We start from the raw sequence: 15,903 nt of genomic DNA, 5'->3' as shown, positions 1-15,903 counted from the left end.
GAAGCCAAGTATTTCCCCCAAGAAGAGGATAATTTTTCTTGGAAGGATGCTGTGTCTCCTGATGGCCTCCTTGTTAAGAGTCTTCCCTTCAAACATAAATGCAGATCTACGGCTGTTGGCAAACCTGATGAGCCTCTTGGCACATCTGACTGCTCTCTTTAATGACTTAGTGTTTAGCACGTCTTTGAGAGAGTAGTATGTTGATATTGTGCACATTTTGACTGCTCTGTTTTAAAGAAAAGTTTCAGAGCTGACACAACAGCAATTGCAGAAATCTTTCCTGAATTTCATCTGTACCCTGTGAAAAAGGGTGAGAGTGCTTCCCCGTGCTTGAATTGCTGCCCTTGTCTGCTCAGCAGATGTACTTTATTCACGGTTCAGGTTGCTGTGGCTGCCCTCAGGTGGCTGAGGAAGCTGTAGTCAGCTGCCAAACCTGAGTGGCCCGAACAGATCTCAGTGCTCTGCATTTCATGTCAGTTTGAATGGAGTCTCAGGCTGTTAAACTCTAACCCCTTGGCTTTTCCTTCTCCTAGGTTACCCCGGGCAGGACTTTGACTGGGCAGACTACCTCAAACAGTGCGGTGCTGAGGCCGCTCCCCAGAGCTGCTTCCCCTCGGTAAGGTTCTCTTCCAGAAACATCTCTTGTGTTATGTGAATGACACTCTTGATTCCAGAGAGAAGAAACTTTTCCATGTTTTTGACTTAAATTGCCTTTCCAAGTAGAATAGACTATTTCAGTTGAAAGAGACCTACAATGACCATCCAGTCCAACAGCCCGACCCTCTCAGGGCTGACCAAAAGTTAAAATGTGCTGTTAAAGGGTGTTGTCCAAATGCCTCTTAAACACTGGCAGGGATGGAGCATGGACCACCTCTCTGGGAAGCCTGTTCCAATGTTTGACCACCCTCTCAGTAAAGAAATTCTGCCAGATGTCAAGTCAGAACCTCCCCTGACACAGCTTTGAACCATTCCCACGTGTCCTGTCACTGGAGATCAGCACTTCCCTCTCCTCTTCCCCTCCTCTGGAAGCTGCAGGGAGCAGTGAGGTCACTCCTCAGCCTCCTTTTCTCCAAATTGGACAAACACAGAGTCCTGAGCTGCTCCTCACAGGACATTCCTTCAGCCCTTTCACCAGCCTTGTTGCCCTCCTCTGGACACATTTGAGTGCCTTAACACCTTACCTGGGATAGCTCAGGAAACAGAAGAGATAAGAGAGTATAAATGTATGTGAACTGAAGGTGCATGCCAGTTCCCTGCATAAGGAAGCAGTGGACCAAATGTTTCAGTTGAGATAATGCAGATTGAAAATAAATGTTTGTTTTGTGAAATTGAAATGTGGAAGAGCCTGTGGAAGAGTCACAGAACAGCATCAGTTGTTGGCACTCCTGTAATTGTAGAAACAGGGCCTTTCAATAGACTTTATTTTCATTTATTTAGTGTGCTCTTTCAATCTTCCATCCTTTCAGCTTGAAAAATTAATTCCACTGTATTGATCAATACCAAGTCATCTTAAATTAGTACCAGATAATCATTTTACATTAATCAGTGCCTGAAGGACTTGCAACATTTTGGGCTTTTGTTGGTTCAGTGACAGTATTGCTGTCTCCCAAAGCACAATACCTTGTCAAGCAGAAAAGGGTTCTATAAACACCTGCCTTCCAGTTCCATTTACAATACTTGGGCTATTGCAGTGCTTAGGGGAGAAATTAAAATGAATAATTACCATTTTTTGAAGAGGGTGTTGCTGGCTATGAATTCTTGTTGCCCTTGTTCTGTCTTGTAAGCTGTGGCATCTTAGAACAGGTCATTGAATTTATTATCCCTTTCTGAGAAGAGTTGATCACTGTAGGCTAGTTCCAGAATTCATAATGTATTGATCCTGTAATTATGTTGCAGAGTGGCTCTGGGAGGAAGAGTCCTCTGTCTGGCTGCTACTTCTTATCTTTAATTCAGGAGCTTCAGAGCTGGATAAACATCCATTCGTATGTTTGGGGGATTTTTTTTTTAATAAATGTGAACTAAGTTGGTGAATAAAGTAAGATCTTACTTATCAAAAAAATTTAAAATTAAAAGAAAGCTTCCTATGCTGTCTGCCAGAACTCATTTGGATGAGGCAGGAATGTTATTTGCATACGTAAAGTGGATTTCCAAGCTAACACGATGGAATAGAGAACCTGGTCAGACTATTTGTCAGACTTATCACTTGGGTAGCAAGCAGCAGAGAATTCTTGATTGCTGAGAATGCACTCAATCCTTCCAGTGACTCTCAGCATCCTTATTTTTTGAGAACAAATATGTTCTTTTCTAGGTCTGTCTGTAGAGGTTTTTTTAACTTAAATTCTTCATAGTTCATAATACATCTCATATTCAATGTGCTAATTATCTGAAATCTTCTCTGCCTGCCTGAGTATCTTTCTGTGTTGTTCAGCACTGAGGTTTTTGTATTGCTCCTGTTCATGGCTGTTCATATCACACACACACAGTTGGTATCTTACTGAAGTGTCCTGGCTTTCTCCTAGTTAACTTCTGACCATGGCTTTAAAGAGAATATGAAACTCGAGGCTGTGAACCCAGTTGATCCTGAAGAAGTTTGCATTGCTACAGTCACCAAGTTGAAAGACTCCTACCTCTGGCTTGAGCTGGAGGGTAAGCCTGATGTGGAAAGAGCAAGTAGCACTTGCATTGGTTCTTCTGTAATGCCATCATCAGACCTGAGGTGTATCTGGAGCATACTCACTGTGTGCAGAGTATGGGAACAAGTTCCAGTTTCCTCAGTGAAAACACAGCAAACCCCACTTGCATTGTCTGTCTCCACTTTGCCTTGGCTGGCACTACTTATTTAAGCCAAAAATGGCATTTGTGCATTGCAGTGTCAGTGCTGGGCTGGTGCACTGTGCAAAGTGCTGATTGGGGTCTTTTAGAAAGCAAGGGCCTTGGAACAGTTTTACAAACCAGTGACTTGCATTCTAAGCGAGCTTTAACCAGATTGAGGAAGAAAACTTTCAGAGGTTCCCCATTAAAACAGAGTAGGCCTATGATTGTTCTCTTTTATAATCCCATTTCTTGACTGGGAGTACATCAACATGCACTTACTATGCACTGTGCATCTCTGCTAAACTGTGGATGGCAAATTCCCATTTCCAGCCTTCAGGAGGAAGCAAATGAGGGCAGGAAAGAATCTGGTCAGTGAAAGGGGATGAATAAATGATTGATACTGTGTCCCAGATATGCCATAAGTAAAAGTGGCTTCACTGGCAAACATATAGCAAGCGTTAACCAAATTGGGGGGTTTATTACTTGTTTCAATTTTTCCTTTTCTAAACTGAACAGGTTCCAAGAAGCCTGTCCCTGACTGCATAGTGAGTGTGGAATCCATGAATATCTTTCCAGTGGGTTGGTGTGAGACGAATGGATATCAGCTGAGGCCTCCTCGCAAAGCAATAGGTACCAGCTCTGCTCTGTTTGCAGGGGTTACCTGGGTGGAGAGAGATGGGCAGACCTTCCAGAGCAGGCTACTGCAGAATTATTGCTGGCACTACTGCATTTGGAAACATTCATCATGCACAGAGAATCTGTGCCTTGCACAAGTGTTCCCCTGGCTGGTGGGTACAGTTGGAAGCCATACAACAACTCCAAAACAGCAGTGTTGGCTGGAGACCCACAGGCTGTACAAGCCTGTGGGAACAATCCATTAGTCATAACAAAAAAATCATATATGTATGTACACACACAACCCCCCATGCTCTGCATTTACTTCTGTCTAAGCTGTTCTTGAAGTGTGTCTGACCCTGATACTGATTTTACATTTGCACTTGTTCAAGTAAAATTAATGCCATAACAAACCAGTGTGTATGCATTCTGGAGTCTAAATAAAGGGAACTTTCTAAATGGGCCAGAGGGTAATGATCCCTTAATGACAAAGTGCTGAAAAGTAAATCCTACCTGTTTTAACTACATGACTAAGTAGCATAAGGTAGTGTCTTCTCTCAACTGGTTAGTGAGCTCTGTTTATTAAAGTTTAGTGGGAGCTGGAGCAACTGAAGAATTTCCTGCATGTTCATTAAGATAAGGGAATTTTAAGATTGGAGTGAGCTGTCATTTACTGCAAGTCAAAACAAGAGAAACTAATCTGCCTGCACTGCCAAGGACAGGAGGGAGTAGAGGAGATCCTAATTAGGGCAAAAAAACTTAAAAAAAAAAAAATCCAGAAGTTTTTTGGGGACAAAGCTTGAAGAGGCATATGTTGCATTGACTTGTTTGATATTATTACCTGATTGTGAAAGCCAGAATGAGCAAGTGGACCCATCACCCTGATGACTGGTTTAGTTGCAAGTGTTTTCCTCTATAGCGACTGGCCTAAGTCATATGTGTTTCTAACCTGCTGATTTTATTCCATTTCGAAGTTAAACACTGTTGAAGTTGCTGTGCTGGTAAAGTGGCAAGTTAGGCCAAACAACCTGACCCTTGGGTGCTGAAAAGGAAGCATAAAATTCATTTTTGGCGGGTACTACAGGTAGTTTAGGGGCTATGGTGCAAATAAAAGATGCAAAAAGTGAGATTTCCTGGAAGGCTGGGGGTATCATGCCTGATTTAATGGATTTTTAGTGAAAGTTGAAGTTAACCTATTGTCAAATTACTTAGGCCAGTTACTCCAGTGCAGATGGGTCAGCTGTCTGACACTGCCAGTGACTTGGAACATGGATTCTTTTTGGTGTGTAACTTAGGAGAAAAGAGTTTACTGGTTTTTGTACTAGATGGTTTTGTTTGCCTCTCATACTTTACTGTTTATGTTTTTGTCTTCCTTTCAGTAAACAAGCAGAAAAAAATTGCAGTAGTTCAACCAGAAAAACAGTAAGTAACAGCTTTTTTGCTTTTATTTTTTGTTAGGATTTTGTTTGGGTTTTTTCTCTTTTTCTAATTGGAAAATCATGCTGTGTTAGGGAAGATTTAGCTTTACAGAAGTGCTCTACTGAGGGTTGAAAGATTCTACAATCCATTTGTGTTAATGCTGGTCGTTTCTGTTGATATTCAAAAAGACCTGCATTACAGCAGGAAGAGGTAGAAACCTTGGAATTTGTTTTTTAACAATGCTGTTGCAACTGAGCTGAATTATTGAACAGGTTAAGCCATTGAAGTTCCGAGGTTGAAGTTGTTGGTCTTTCGCTTTTAGAAGATTGTATTGTAAATTTAAGAAAAACTGCTCTGATCTTAAGACTGTAAATTTATGCTTGAGCCTTTCTTTAATGGTGAGTAGTAGGAAAAATTACTGTATTGCCTTTTGTAATATTCCTCTCTGAAAAAATACAGTTTCTGTAATGTAAACATGCTTAAAAAATGTGGCTGCCTTAACATGTAACTGATTTTGCACAGCTGATCAGAGAAATTCACTTTAGTGTGAGTGCTGTCTTTTAGTAGATGAACTTCTAATCACTCCTTCCCAGATTAAATTTGGCCCAGACAAGCCAAAAAAAGAAGATTTTGCACTGCTCCATGAATGCCTCCCAATTGGCTTTATTGACTCCTACAGCTTTACAGGCACCAGAGCTGTCAGTAGTGCTGTGCCAGTGTTTTCATTGCTCCTAAAATACTGGGCAGGCTGTTCTTCTGTGTTTTGTTGTTGGGATCCTTACCAGAGTACTTGAGTCATTTTGGTTGTATTTTGTTTAAAATCCAACTTTTTCAAAATGGGTAAGGTAAGACCACAGTGCCTTGTGCCATTAAATGGGAAGTTAAGAGGAGGCAGGAAATGTAAACTCCTGTGGGTGGCTTTGGTGGTGTTTTTCACCATGGTAGCTCATAGACTTCAAGCAAGGAAGGATTGCTGCTGGCTGTAGCAGTGCAGAAGTCCTTTCCAAATTGAATTGGGTAGATTTTGCATGTTATTATTGTTAAACAAGGGAGGTATAAAAAGCAGATTAATAAAGCTGGAGCTAAGGAAAAAAAATGTAATGGTCTTTTAGTAACTGTGTGAGTGGTGACTGTCCTTACCATCTGTCCCTTTTCCCAAACTACTTCTTTTCATTTCAGAATTTTGTCTTCAAGGACAGTTCATGATGGACTAAAGAACCAGGAACTGAACTCTTCTGACTCAGGTATTGATCACAGAGGTCAGGCTAACAAAGGCAAAATCCTCTTAACAGTTCACCTGCTCAGCACTGTTAGGAGAGGGAAGAGGAGGAAAGGGCTTGAAGATTTTCATCCCTTGATGATTTGTTGAACTTCAAAAAAGAATGAAACAAACAAAAACATGTAATTACTTGTGTCCTGCAGTTCATGTGTGCATTAAACCTGGAAATGAGATTTTTACACCAGAACATTGCCCCCCCAGTAGAGGATACATGGAGCTCTATGTGTACTGTGACCTATGCAGGTGACTTTTTATTGTCCCCTGCTATGTTTAATAATCTTGGGAGAAACAGGCACACTACATCTGTGCTCTTGAGTGGTTGGATTCTAAGTTTGGGAAGCAGGTCTGTCTGTTTTTTATGTTAACTTCATCATCATGATAAACAAAAGCAATTCAAACAGTAAACTGCTTTGTGTGCCAGATGGCAAAATCTAATCATTTTCTAAACTGTTGCAAGAACGACTGTGATGAATAAGTACATCTGCTGGTGAAACAGTCACACAGATCCATCCATTTGGCAACAAAGTGCCTCCTCTGCTGTTTTCTGTACAGTGAAGTGCACATCTGAAGCTTCACCTAAAGCAAGTGTTGATAGAAATGGTGTGTGCTTGTTTAGCAGTTTAATTGGCTTTTAATAGAGTCATAATGTAAATTTAACTTCATTTATTTATCTGCCAGTTTTCAACCACTGAATTTAAGATCTTTAAGTGATAGTACTGATCAGTCAAGGAAAACTACAACAACACTAGATAAAACAATATTGTCTTTACACATAACTCTGTTGCAACATGTATTACACTTCAATATTGAGAAATATTGAACCATTTAATGGGTTTAGAATGCTTGATATTGCTTCATCAAAGGTCACTTAATCAGTTGCTGCATCTTTTGTTTGCTCATTGAGGGAAAAGAGTCTAAAAATGCACAACCATGTTATACTGCAATTTAGGATAAACTGTGTAGAATAATTTTGCCAGCTTCTCTGGTGACAGAAGTTTTGGGGGGAGATAATTACTTGACTGGAAAATTTATCTGTAAGTGCTGTATAGGAACTGCTTCTGTAACCAAGAAGTTGGGACTGTCTTTGTCTTTCCTGTTCTCACTGGTGTAATACCATGAAGGATCAGACTAGCCAGGAAGGAATGTTTCTTTCCTGATGGATGACCATCTTTATTTACTATAGTTTGACAATTTGCAAGCATGGGTGTGAAGTGTGAAAAATATTTTGGCAACATGGAATAACTAATGCTGTCATTGCAAACGTGACACAGAAACTACCCCAAATTCACGTCACTCAAGACTTTCTCCCCTCCTTTTTCACAGCAGATGAACTATTATTGTAGTATTGCAAGATTCTTTCCTGGGGAGGTTGTGGCATGTGGTTTAAATCTTTGCTTTCTCATTTCTCAGTGGTAATTAATGGCAAGTACTGCTGCCCAAAGATCTACTTCAACCACCGGTGCTTCTCGGGGCCTTACCTGAACAAGGGCAGGATTGCAGAGCTCCCCCAGTCCGTGGGACCTGGGAACTGTGTCCTTGTGCTCAAAGAGGTGAGATGGTTGTGTGCAGTGGGCCTGTCATAAACACTGAGTGTCTCTAATTACAGATGGGTAATTACTCATTATCAGCTTGAATTTATTAAAGAGGGTCTTTTTGCATCTAGTAAAGTATAAATCAGGAACGGTTTAAAAGAGTAAAAGCCTCTCATTTATCTGGGTTACAATCAGCCTTCTACTGCTGAATTTTACTTTAGGTTAAAACAGTGTAACCTGTAATTGCCACAATCAAAGGAGTCAGTATCTCTTTATAGCTGTAATAAATGCTTCAAATTTAATTAACAGAATTTAGCTGGAGATAATCCCAAAATTCCTTTACAGTTTGCACTGTTGATGTTAAAACAGAGGAATACAGATTTTCTCAGTAGAAATGGCAAACTATTTTCCATAATTGGAAAATTAAAAAAATTCTCTCTGTTTTGCAAGTGGGATACAATTTACAAAGATCAGGTGAAATTGCAGTTTTGCTTTTTAATGTAATTGAGGGAGGAAGAGGCTTTCTTTAATGCCAAAGAGCCTCTTCTCCACAAGGTGTATCACAGCAAATTTACAGATACTTTTAATGCAATAATTATTTTTCTGAAATCTCCAAAAAGGTGCTTATTATCTGACCTGAGAGGCTGTGAATTTCCTAAGGCATAACTACATGTGCCCACTTGAGCTCTCATGAAGTGATCACTTTAAATGTAGGAATTGGCTCAACATCTTTGCAATTTTTACCCTCCCTACCAAGTATCGTATCAGACATGCTGTAAAACAAGAGTCTGGTTGTCAAGAGTCAAGCTGATTACTGAAAAAGGTCCATTTTTGCATGCAGAAAATTACCCCATCCTTTCCATGATGTAAGAACTGCAGGAGAACAAGTGTGAAATTCTGTGGCAGCTTCATTTAACCTTGAAGGTTTAATCTGCTTCATTGCCTGAAAGTAGAAAGTGTGCACAAATCCTGCTGATGTGCAGATGCTGAGTGTTGCTAACAGTTCAACCAATATGCTTGGGTACATTCATTTCAGTTATGAGTCGTGCTCCCTGTATGAATCCTAGAGAGAGTTTGGACTTGCATTATATTTAATTGTTTTTTTTATTTCTGGACTGCTGCATTAGTAGTAATGAAGCTGCAAGTCTGTAATGTCAAGGTTCTGATGCACCCAATTTTGGAATGATTTGGAGTAAGCACATACTGAATGTAAGAAATACAATTTGAGTGCATGTTTTGTACTATACCTCCCTAACTTCAGGCTATTCACAAGTTCAAGTTATTTTACATTACCAGAGAAATTATCATTTTATTATAATCCAGACCTTGTCATGGTTCATGAAAGCAAAACAGATGAGAGCTTAAGATTCTGCAGTATGATTTTGCTGTAAGTGGTGGGTTGGCAGGCAACAAAATCCTGCAACATTTTTTGGCACATCTTCACATGACATACAATCTCTAAGATAATCACTTAGATTTAGCCAAGGTTATGCAAGTTTTGTAGTTATTCAGCCCCAGGCGTTAATTTAGTGCTGTGTAATTCAAGGGCAATGACTTGGAAATTGCCAGATACACTCATGACTCTGCAGACAAATTCTGAAGGTTGGCAAGGCCTGAAGTGTCGACTGCTCTCAGTGTTCATTTTGGCAGTATCAGGAGGTATCTGTAATCCTGCTGTGAATGAGTGCTTTGATGCTGGATAATTTGGATGAATAGGAGTAATTTCCTATTCTACCCTGGCACTTTAAAACAGATTAATTGTACAAATAACCTACAGATACTTTCTGCTCTTCCCTCCCACGCTGCAGGTTCTCACTCTGTTGATCAATGCCGCCTACAAACCCAGCCGTGTCCTGCGAGAGCTGCAGCTGGACGAAGAGGCTGCCTGGCATGGACATGGAGAGACCCTAAAAGCCAAGTAAATTCTTGTCCTGTTCCCCATTAGTTGATCCCAGTAGGATTTCTCTGCAGTGTGTACTTTAACTTCATACATTTCAGAGAAGGAAAAGTTGCTTAGAGCATATCAAGATGCCAACAGCCATTAAATGTTGAATTCTTTATAAATTTCTTGATGAGCGCTTGGTGAAGTGCATCCCATTTTAATGCTCCATAATATGCCAGGCATACCCTGCTACTGGCATGCCAGCAGCCAGTGGTCAAGTGAGACTGGTCTGGTACTGGTACAACAGTGTATGTATGTTGACAGACCTGCAGGTGAGGTTTAAGATTATTTAATTCACCTGAAGATAATTGTCAGTGTTTTAAAGCAGAAGCACATACTGCCTGGGAGGCTTCTCAGGCTCCCATGGCATTTCCACTCAGATTTTTCAGTGGAAGAAGATTCTTCAGAAATTAAGTGACAACAGTGCTTTGAAATAGCCTGGCATGGAAGTTTTTCTACAGCAGTCTACCCTAAAGCACTCTCTAGTTTTCCTGCTGAGCTTTTTGGGTTGAAGCCTCTTTGCAAGATTATTTTGCGGCAAGGAAAGAAAGCATTGAACATATTTGCATATATTTGATAAGTCCAGATACTCCTTTATAGTCTAGGGATGGTTTTGTAATTAGGTCACTGTGTTTGCATACTAGAGATTAGATTTTCCCAATGTGCCATAGCACACTTTCCTACATAATTTTCAACATGTCAGTAAATCTTTTGTTGGATCCGATTTGTGTATAAAAAGACACCTTTCCGTGTATTGAAGGATTACTCTGGATTTGGGCAATAAGAGGGTGATGTGAAAGATTAGTGTAAATAGAAGATGTAGCTGAAGAATAAAGGAAAAAATATTTGTTTAGTTTCATCGAAGTTGCTGTGTGCTTTCTCCTGCCACAGTAATGACACCAGGGATCTCTGGACTATGATAATATTGCTCTTTTTTTCAAGGCATTAGCGAGATACTTGGAGGCCTGAAACACCCCTAATAGATATCAGCATGTGCTGTAGTTGTGCTGGGAGAACAAAGCAGAAATGATCAACAGCTCTGGCAGATACTGCACGGAGTGGCTCTGTCAGGGTAATGGCAAGGCTGGTGAACAAAAAGAAATCTTTTCTTAATTTAAATCAAACAGGAGCAATATGTCGAGCCATGGCGAGTGACTGTCCTGGCGAACTGTTCAGCAGTTAGATAAAAGTTGATTGGAAATGTGGCAGTAATCCATCTGCTTGCCATAGGCTGTGCATAGAGGGCTCACCAAAAGCTGTCTGCTGTTACCATGATTAGCTCAGGGGGTGCTCTTGGTGTTGTTTTGTGTGACCAGCTGTCCGTGTCACAGTGGGAATTTCTGCAGTCCCGTAAAAGCAAAGAGAGCAAACCATCTGTGAGCAAAGAAAGCAAAACATCTGAACTCTGGAACAGTCCTCTCAGATGGTATTTTGTAGTCACTGACAGGGCAGTGTTGCTGTGTTTGGTGCTGCAGCCACCTCTGGTGGTGGCTTTTCTTTATTTGGGGATCTGTCGTAAGAGACAGGAAAACCTGTTTCCTGGACTTGGCAGTCCATAGAGTTCATCATTGCTCAGATTTCTCTGTTTGATCTCAAAACAATAAATGAAGTACTTTTTTCCTGCTGGTAATTGGAAGATTCCTGAACTATGACCATATTTCCAATGCTAGATACAAAGGCAAGAGCTACCGTGCGACTGTGGAAGTTGTGAGGACGGCAGATCGGGTGGCAGATTTCTGTAGGAAAACATGCATCAAGCTGGAATGTTGTCCAAACCTCTTTGGCCCTCAAATGGTGCTGGATAAGTGTTCTGAGAACTGCTCTGTCCTGACAAAGACTAAATACAGTGAGTAGGTCACTAATCTCATAACGAGGTGGAGCTTGGAGTGTTACATTTTAATTTTTTTTTGGTTTTGGCTCCAGAAGGAATCCAAAATACATTGCTTTGCCTACATAAGGAACAGCTCAAGCTCTACATGCACAAACCTACAAAATATCCACATGCCAATGTGTAGGGGAGAAAAATTGATTCTACATTAAGTAGTAGAACCATGGCTTAACTTCTTGTTGTGTGCTTAAAGCTTTACCTCCTTAAGACAACTTCTGGGGCTGGAACTGACTAACATTGTAATTTAAGTGGCATTATAATTGCTTTTACCAATTTGTTGTGCAACAAAATACACCTTCAAACCCTTTTCTTAGTTTTTAGGGTTTTTGTAAACTGACTTTAACCGTTTGACACTGTGAGAACAAACAGTGCATTGAGGCCATATTTAAAAACTACAAAACATTATAAAAAGCACAGTTAAATTGGACCAAATCTTTGACTGATGATTTTTGTATAAAATCAGATCATTTGGGGCTTCTCAGAGATGGAGGAAGTAAATCTTTACAGGGCAAACAAAATTGATGAGTAACTCCTGTTCCTTAGACCAAATTAAAGAGGAAAATATAGACACACTGATTTTGAAGTTTGGCAGAATTGGGTTTCCTGTTGGGAAATGTCCTTCTACTGATTTTTCCAGTCCTGATGATGGACAAACATAACTAGTGACATTGAAGGTGCGTTTCAACACGGTGCTCCTCTCTTCTGTCCTGGCAGCACACTATTATGGGAAGCGGAAAAACAAGCGGATAGGTAGGCCCCCGGGTGGCCACAGTAACCTGGAAGTAGCCATGAAGAAACCAAATAAAAGACGGAAGAGGCGAAAACATTTTTTTGTTCATAAGAAAAAACGTTCTTCTACGTCCGTGGATAACACCCCAGCTGGATCTCCCCAGGTAGGACACTGCCAACAGCATTCATGGGCACGGGCTGGGATCTCTGACCAGCTTCCCTTGAAACAGCAAATGTTAGTTCCTTGTGACTTCGGGTTACACCTGGCAGCGGGTGGCAATTGCAGCTTTTGTCCTAAACTTCCCGTTGTTTTTCATTTCATTGCCTTTTTTTTCTTTTTTCCGAACCTTTCAGGGCAGTGGGGCAGAAGAGGAGGATGACCAGGATGAGGTGGATGAGGAATCTCTGACTGAGGACAGTACCTCAGAGCACCAAGATGAACTGCTTGAAGAATCCGAGGTATCAGAGAAGAAATCGCTGTCATCATCTCCCACACAGAGTGAACTGTCTCATTCCCTGGCTCAGGACCGAGACAAGCGGAAGAGGAAGCTCAGGACCTTTTCCTTTTCTGATGATGAAAATAAACCTCCTTCGCCAAAGGTAACCAGGAATTTAGAATTCTGCTTCTGCTTGCTCAGTGCTGGGCAAGCACAAATACCTTGGGAGTGTTAACCATTGTACATGTGTTCTCATAAAACACTGTTACCCATAAAGGGCATTGTGAAACTACAGAGTAATTAAAAATCATTATTTTTATTACAGGGCAGGACTGTAATAAGGAACTAGGCAGAAAGATGTAGACAGAATGGTGAGCTTTCCCATTTTCCAACTGTTAGCACTCCTCTTGGTTCAACCAGAGCAGTGACGTGGTGTGGACCAAATCTCGGGTTTAGATCCTTGCTGTCTGTCTGTAACACTGACAGACTGTAACACTGTCTTCTGCCCTGAGCAGAAGGCTGTTCTACACATCTCTGCTGGCCAAGAAACCTCTGCAGTTTGAGCTCTTATTAGACCTTTAGTTGGCAGCTGAATGTTTGAGTTTGAGTAGATGGGAGCGTTGGTCCATGGCATATGTAATATTCTGGGAATTCTTTTTGCGCTGGGTGGCTTGTCTAGGACATAAAGGTGGAAGTTGCTGAAAAGCTGCAGCTGGACAGTAACCCTCTGGAGTGGAGCGTGGCTGATGTGGTACGATTCCTCAAATCCACTGACTGTGCTCCACTGGCGAGAATTTTCCTTGACCAGGTATCATTTTCTGTCTGTTAAAATGTCGAATCTGTCACTTTGCTTCTTATCCTCTGGGGAATCATGAGAAGAAACTAGATTGAATTTTTCAGTAGGGTTCTGAGGAAACAAACACCTGTGCAACCCACAGCAGTCTGGGAGAGGAGAGCTGAGGGAATGACCAGAGTTTCTCAGGTTTCTCAGCACTCAGTGAAGGGCATTTTGATCTGTGGGGTATCTGAATCCCAGAACTACAAAGAATGCCTACAGCCAAGCACCAGGAAGGCAGGAGCCTGTTTTCTAGGAGATAAAGTTTTGCCACTTATGTTACCTTTTCCATGTGATAAATATTTTCTATTTTACAGAGTAACTGCAGGTGTCACAGTGTTGTATTGCAGGAGTGAATGTTTTTGTGTTAGTATGACAACCAGAGTACAAAACAGAGTCGAGTTAACATTTTTTTTGCATCTTGCTTAAAATTTGCCATAAGAAGCGTTGGCTATCAAAACTGTAGTACTAGAACTAATGATGACTATGGTTTGTAGTGATGGATTTACTTGACCTTGTAGAACCTCTGTTTTTATAGAAAGATGCAGTGGTTGGGTAAAATGACTTTCTGCATGAAATTTCCTTGGTTTCTTTTGTTAGGTTGATTTTTTTGCAATAGCATCTCATGAGACTCTGTCCCTCAGCCAGTGAATTTGAGCTGACGTTTTAAGAAAGGAGTTAATTTGTTGTGAGAGAGATTTTTAAGCTGCTTGGAGTAGCATGAAAGAAACATCTAATTCACAAACGGTCATGAATCTGAAATTACAGCAAATCAAAGCTGAAGGAGCAAGGAGAATAAAAATACAAAGTCACTATGGAATTTTGTTTCCTGACAGGAAATCGATGGCCAGGCCCTGCTGCTGCTGACTCTGCCCACTGTTCAAGAGTGTATGGACTTGAAGCTTGGACCAGCTATTAAACTCTGCCATCACATTGAGAGGGTCAAACTTGCCTTCTACCAGCAGTTTGCTAACTGAGGAGCAGCCAAGTTGAAGTGGACCTTTGAAGCACAACTACAAAAACATGCTCCTTCCTCTCTCTAGCAAGTGAAGCCAAATGAAGTTAAACTGAGGCCCTGGTGACCTAAAAGTGTGTGTCAGCCTCGATTTTTCTGTTTTGACAAAAGGAAGACAACATCTGGAGCAAAATGCCAATGCAAACACAGGGGCTACTCTACCAGCTGCCAGCTCGGGAACACAATAGTCTCTTGCTCTATGGTTCCCTTTTTCTAATGTATTTTTTAATGATTACAGAAAAGTCTCCTCTCATGGGAAATGACATTTCAATAGTTCTGTTGGCACGGAACTTTAAAAGGCGAATCGGATCCTGTTTACGTTAGCATGTAGGCTGCCAGAAATAACCTTTCTCTGTCCCTGATGTCTCACAGAATCCCCTTCCCTCCCTGTGGACGAACACTTGCTTTACCACAGCACTGACTTTGGAATGTGCTCTTTGCACATTCGTGTGTTAATGTTGAGTTTTTTAATGAATTTGTTCATTGTTAGGACAACAATGTGGCCACAGGGTTCTGAATGTACAGTATAGCAAGAGTGTGGTTCCTTTTGAAGTTCTTTTGTTTATTTTGGATTTTTTTGGTTTCCTTGTTGTTGGGTTTCGGTTTTGTTTTTACTACCTCTGTAGCCTGAACAGTAGAAGTGATGAATTAAAAAGGGAGGGAACTATTCTTTCTGGACAAATCTTCTGTAGCTGCACAGCAGTCTGGCTTCTGTGGGCATGTCCAGAGTACAAACCAATGTCAGCATACAGAGCTTCTGTTCCAAAGCTTTAGTGAAACCTGTGTAGGCGTAACATGGATGTTTCCTTTTTCTTCAGATGTCAGAAAATGTAATTATTTTTGCACTTCTCTTACAGACAGGCTGTAGGAAATAAGGAAGGAAAGAGGAAGTGCCTCTGCATTTTCTATATTTTGGTTGTCAGATTATTTTATATTTTTTTTTTAATTGTGTGAAGTTATTTCCTTTTTCTTCTAGCAAACAATTGGGCCATGTACATAGAGCCTGTCAGCAGACTTTTGCTTTGCTATCTGAACATCTTTTTAGAGAATACACTAAGGAAACTGCAATCATTAGAGGACTGCAAGAAAGCTCTGCCAGTGTTTGCATACTGGAAACTCTTGTGAGCTTGACTTTGTATTTTTAACTATCTGCAGATGCTCAGGATCAGACTTGGTGAAAATTTGGTGGGTTGGGAAGGGACTTGTCTGCTTTAATTAGAAAAAAGGAAAAGGACCAGAGGAACATCTTAGGTCCATTAGTAGGCTCACCGTAGGATGAACTGCTGATTTTAATTTTCCAGGGTAATAAAACCCAGTCAGCCACTTGCTGCAGACCTGTGCTTTACACTTTAACAGGGCTTACATTACTTTCCATTAAAGGTGTGGGGAAACTTGTGT

At 40.9% G+C, this 15,903-nt stretch overlaps 1 protein-coding gene across 5 annotated transcripts in view; it reads left to right on the top strand.

Moving 5' to 3' along the window:
* Positions 1-14,884, top strand: part of SFMBT1 (Scm like with four mbt domains 1) — a 99,455-nt gene extending 84,571 nt beyond the window's left edge. For 3 of the 5 annotated variants that reach the window (XM_051811406.1, XM_051811405.1, XM_051811408.1), the window contains 12 exons: positions 534-616; positions 2,520-2,646; positions 3,331-3,444; positions 4,809-4,851; positions 6,028-6,092; positions 7,538-7,677; positions 9,468-9,577; positions 11,272-11,447; positions 12,204-12,382; positions 12,573-12,818; positions 13,335-13,463; positions 14,327-14,884. In XM_051811406.1, coding sequence (XP_051667366.1) covers positions 534-616; positions 2,520-2,646; positions 3,331-3,444; positions 4,809-4,851; positions 6,028-6,092; positions 7,538-7,677; positions 9,468-9,577; positions 11,272-11,447; positions 12,204-12,382; positions 12,573-12,818; positions 13,335-13,463; positions 14,327-14,467 — 1,553 coding nt within the window. In that variant the 3' untranslated portion in view covers positions 14,468-14,884. The other 2 variants (XM_051811409.1, XM_051811410.1) reach the window with 2 other exon arrangements.
* The last annotated feature ends 1,019 nt before the right edge of the window (positions 14,885-15,903 follow it).

This window comes from Manacus candei, unplaced genomic scaffold (genome assembly GCF_025592945.1).
Source record: "Manacus candei isolate 608988 ecotype Guabito, Panama unplaced genomic scaffold, ASM2559294v1 h1tg000082l, whole genome shotgun sequence".
Classification (NCBI taxonomy): domain Eukaryota; kingdom Metazoa; phylum Chordata; class Aves; order Passeriformes; family Pipridae; genus Manacus; species Manacus candei.
Note: the sequence above shows the minus strand (reverse complement) of the source record. Positions and strands in the feature narration are given on the sequence as shown.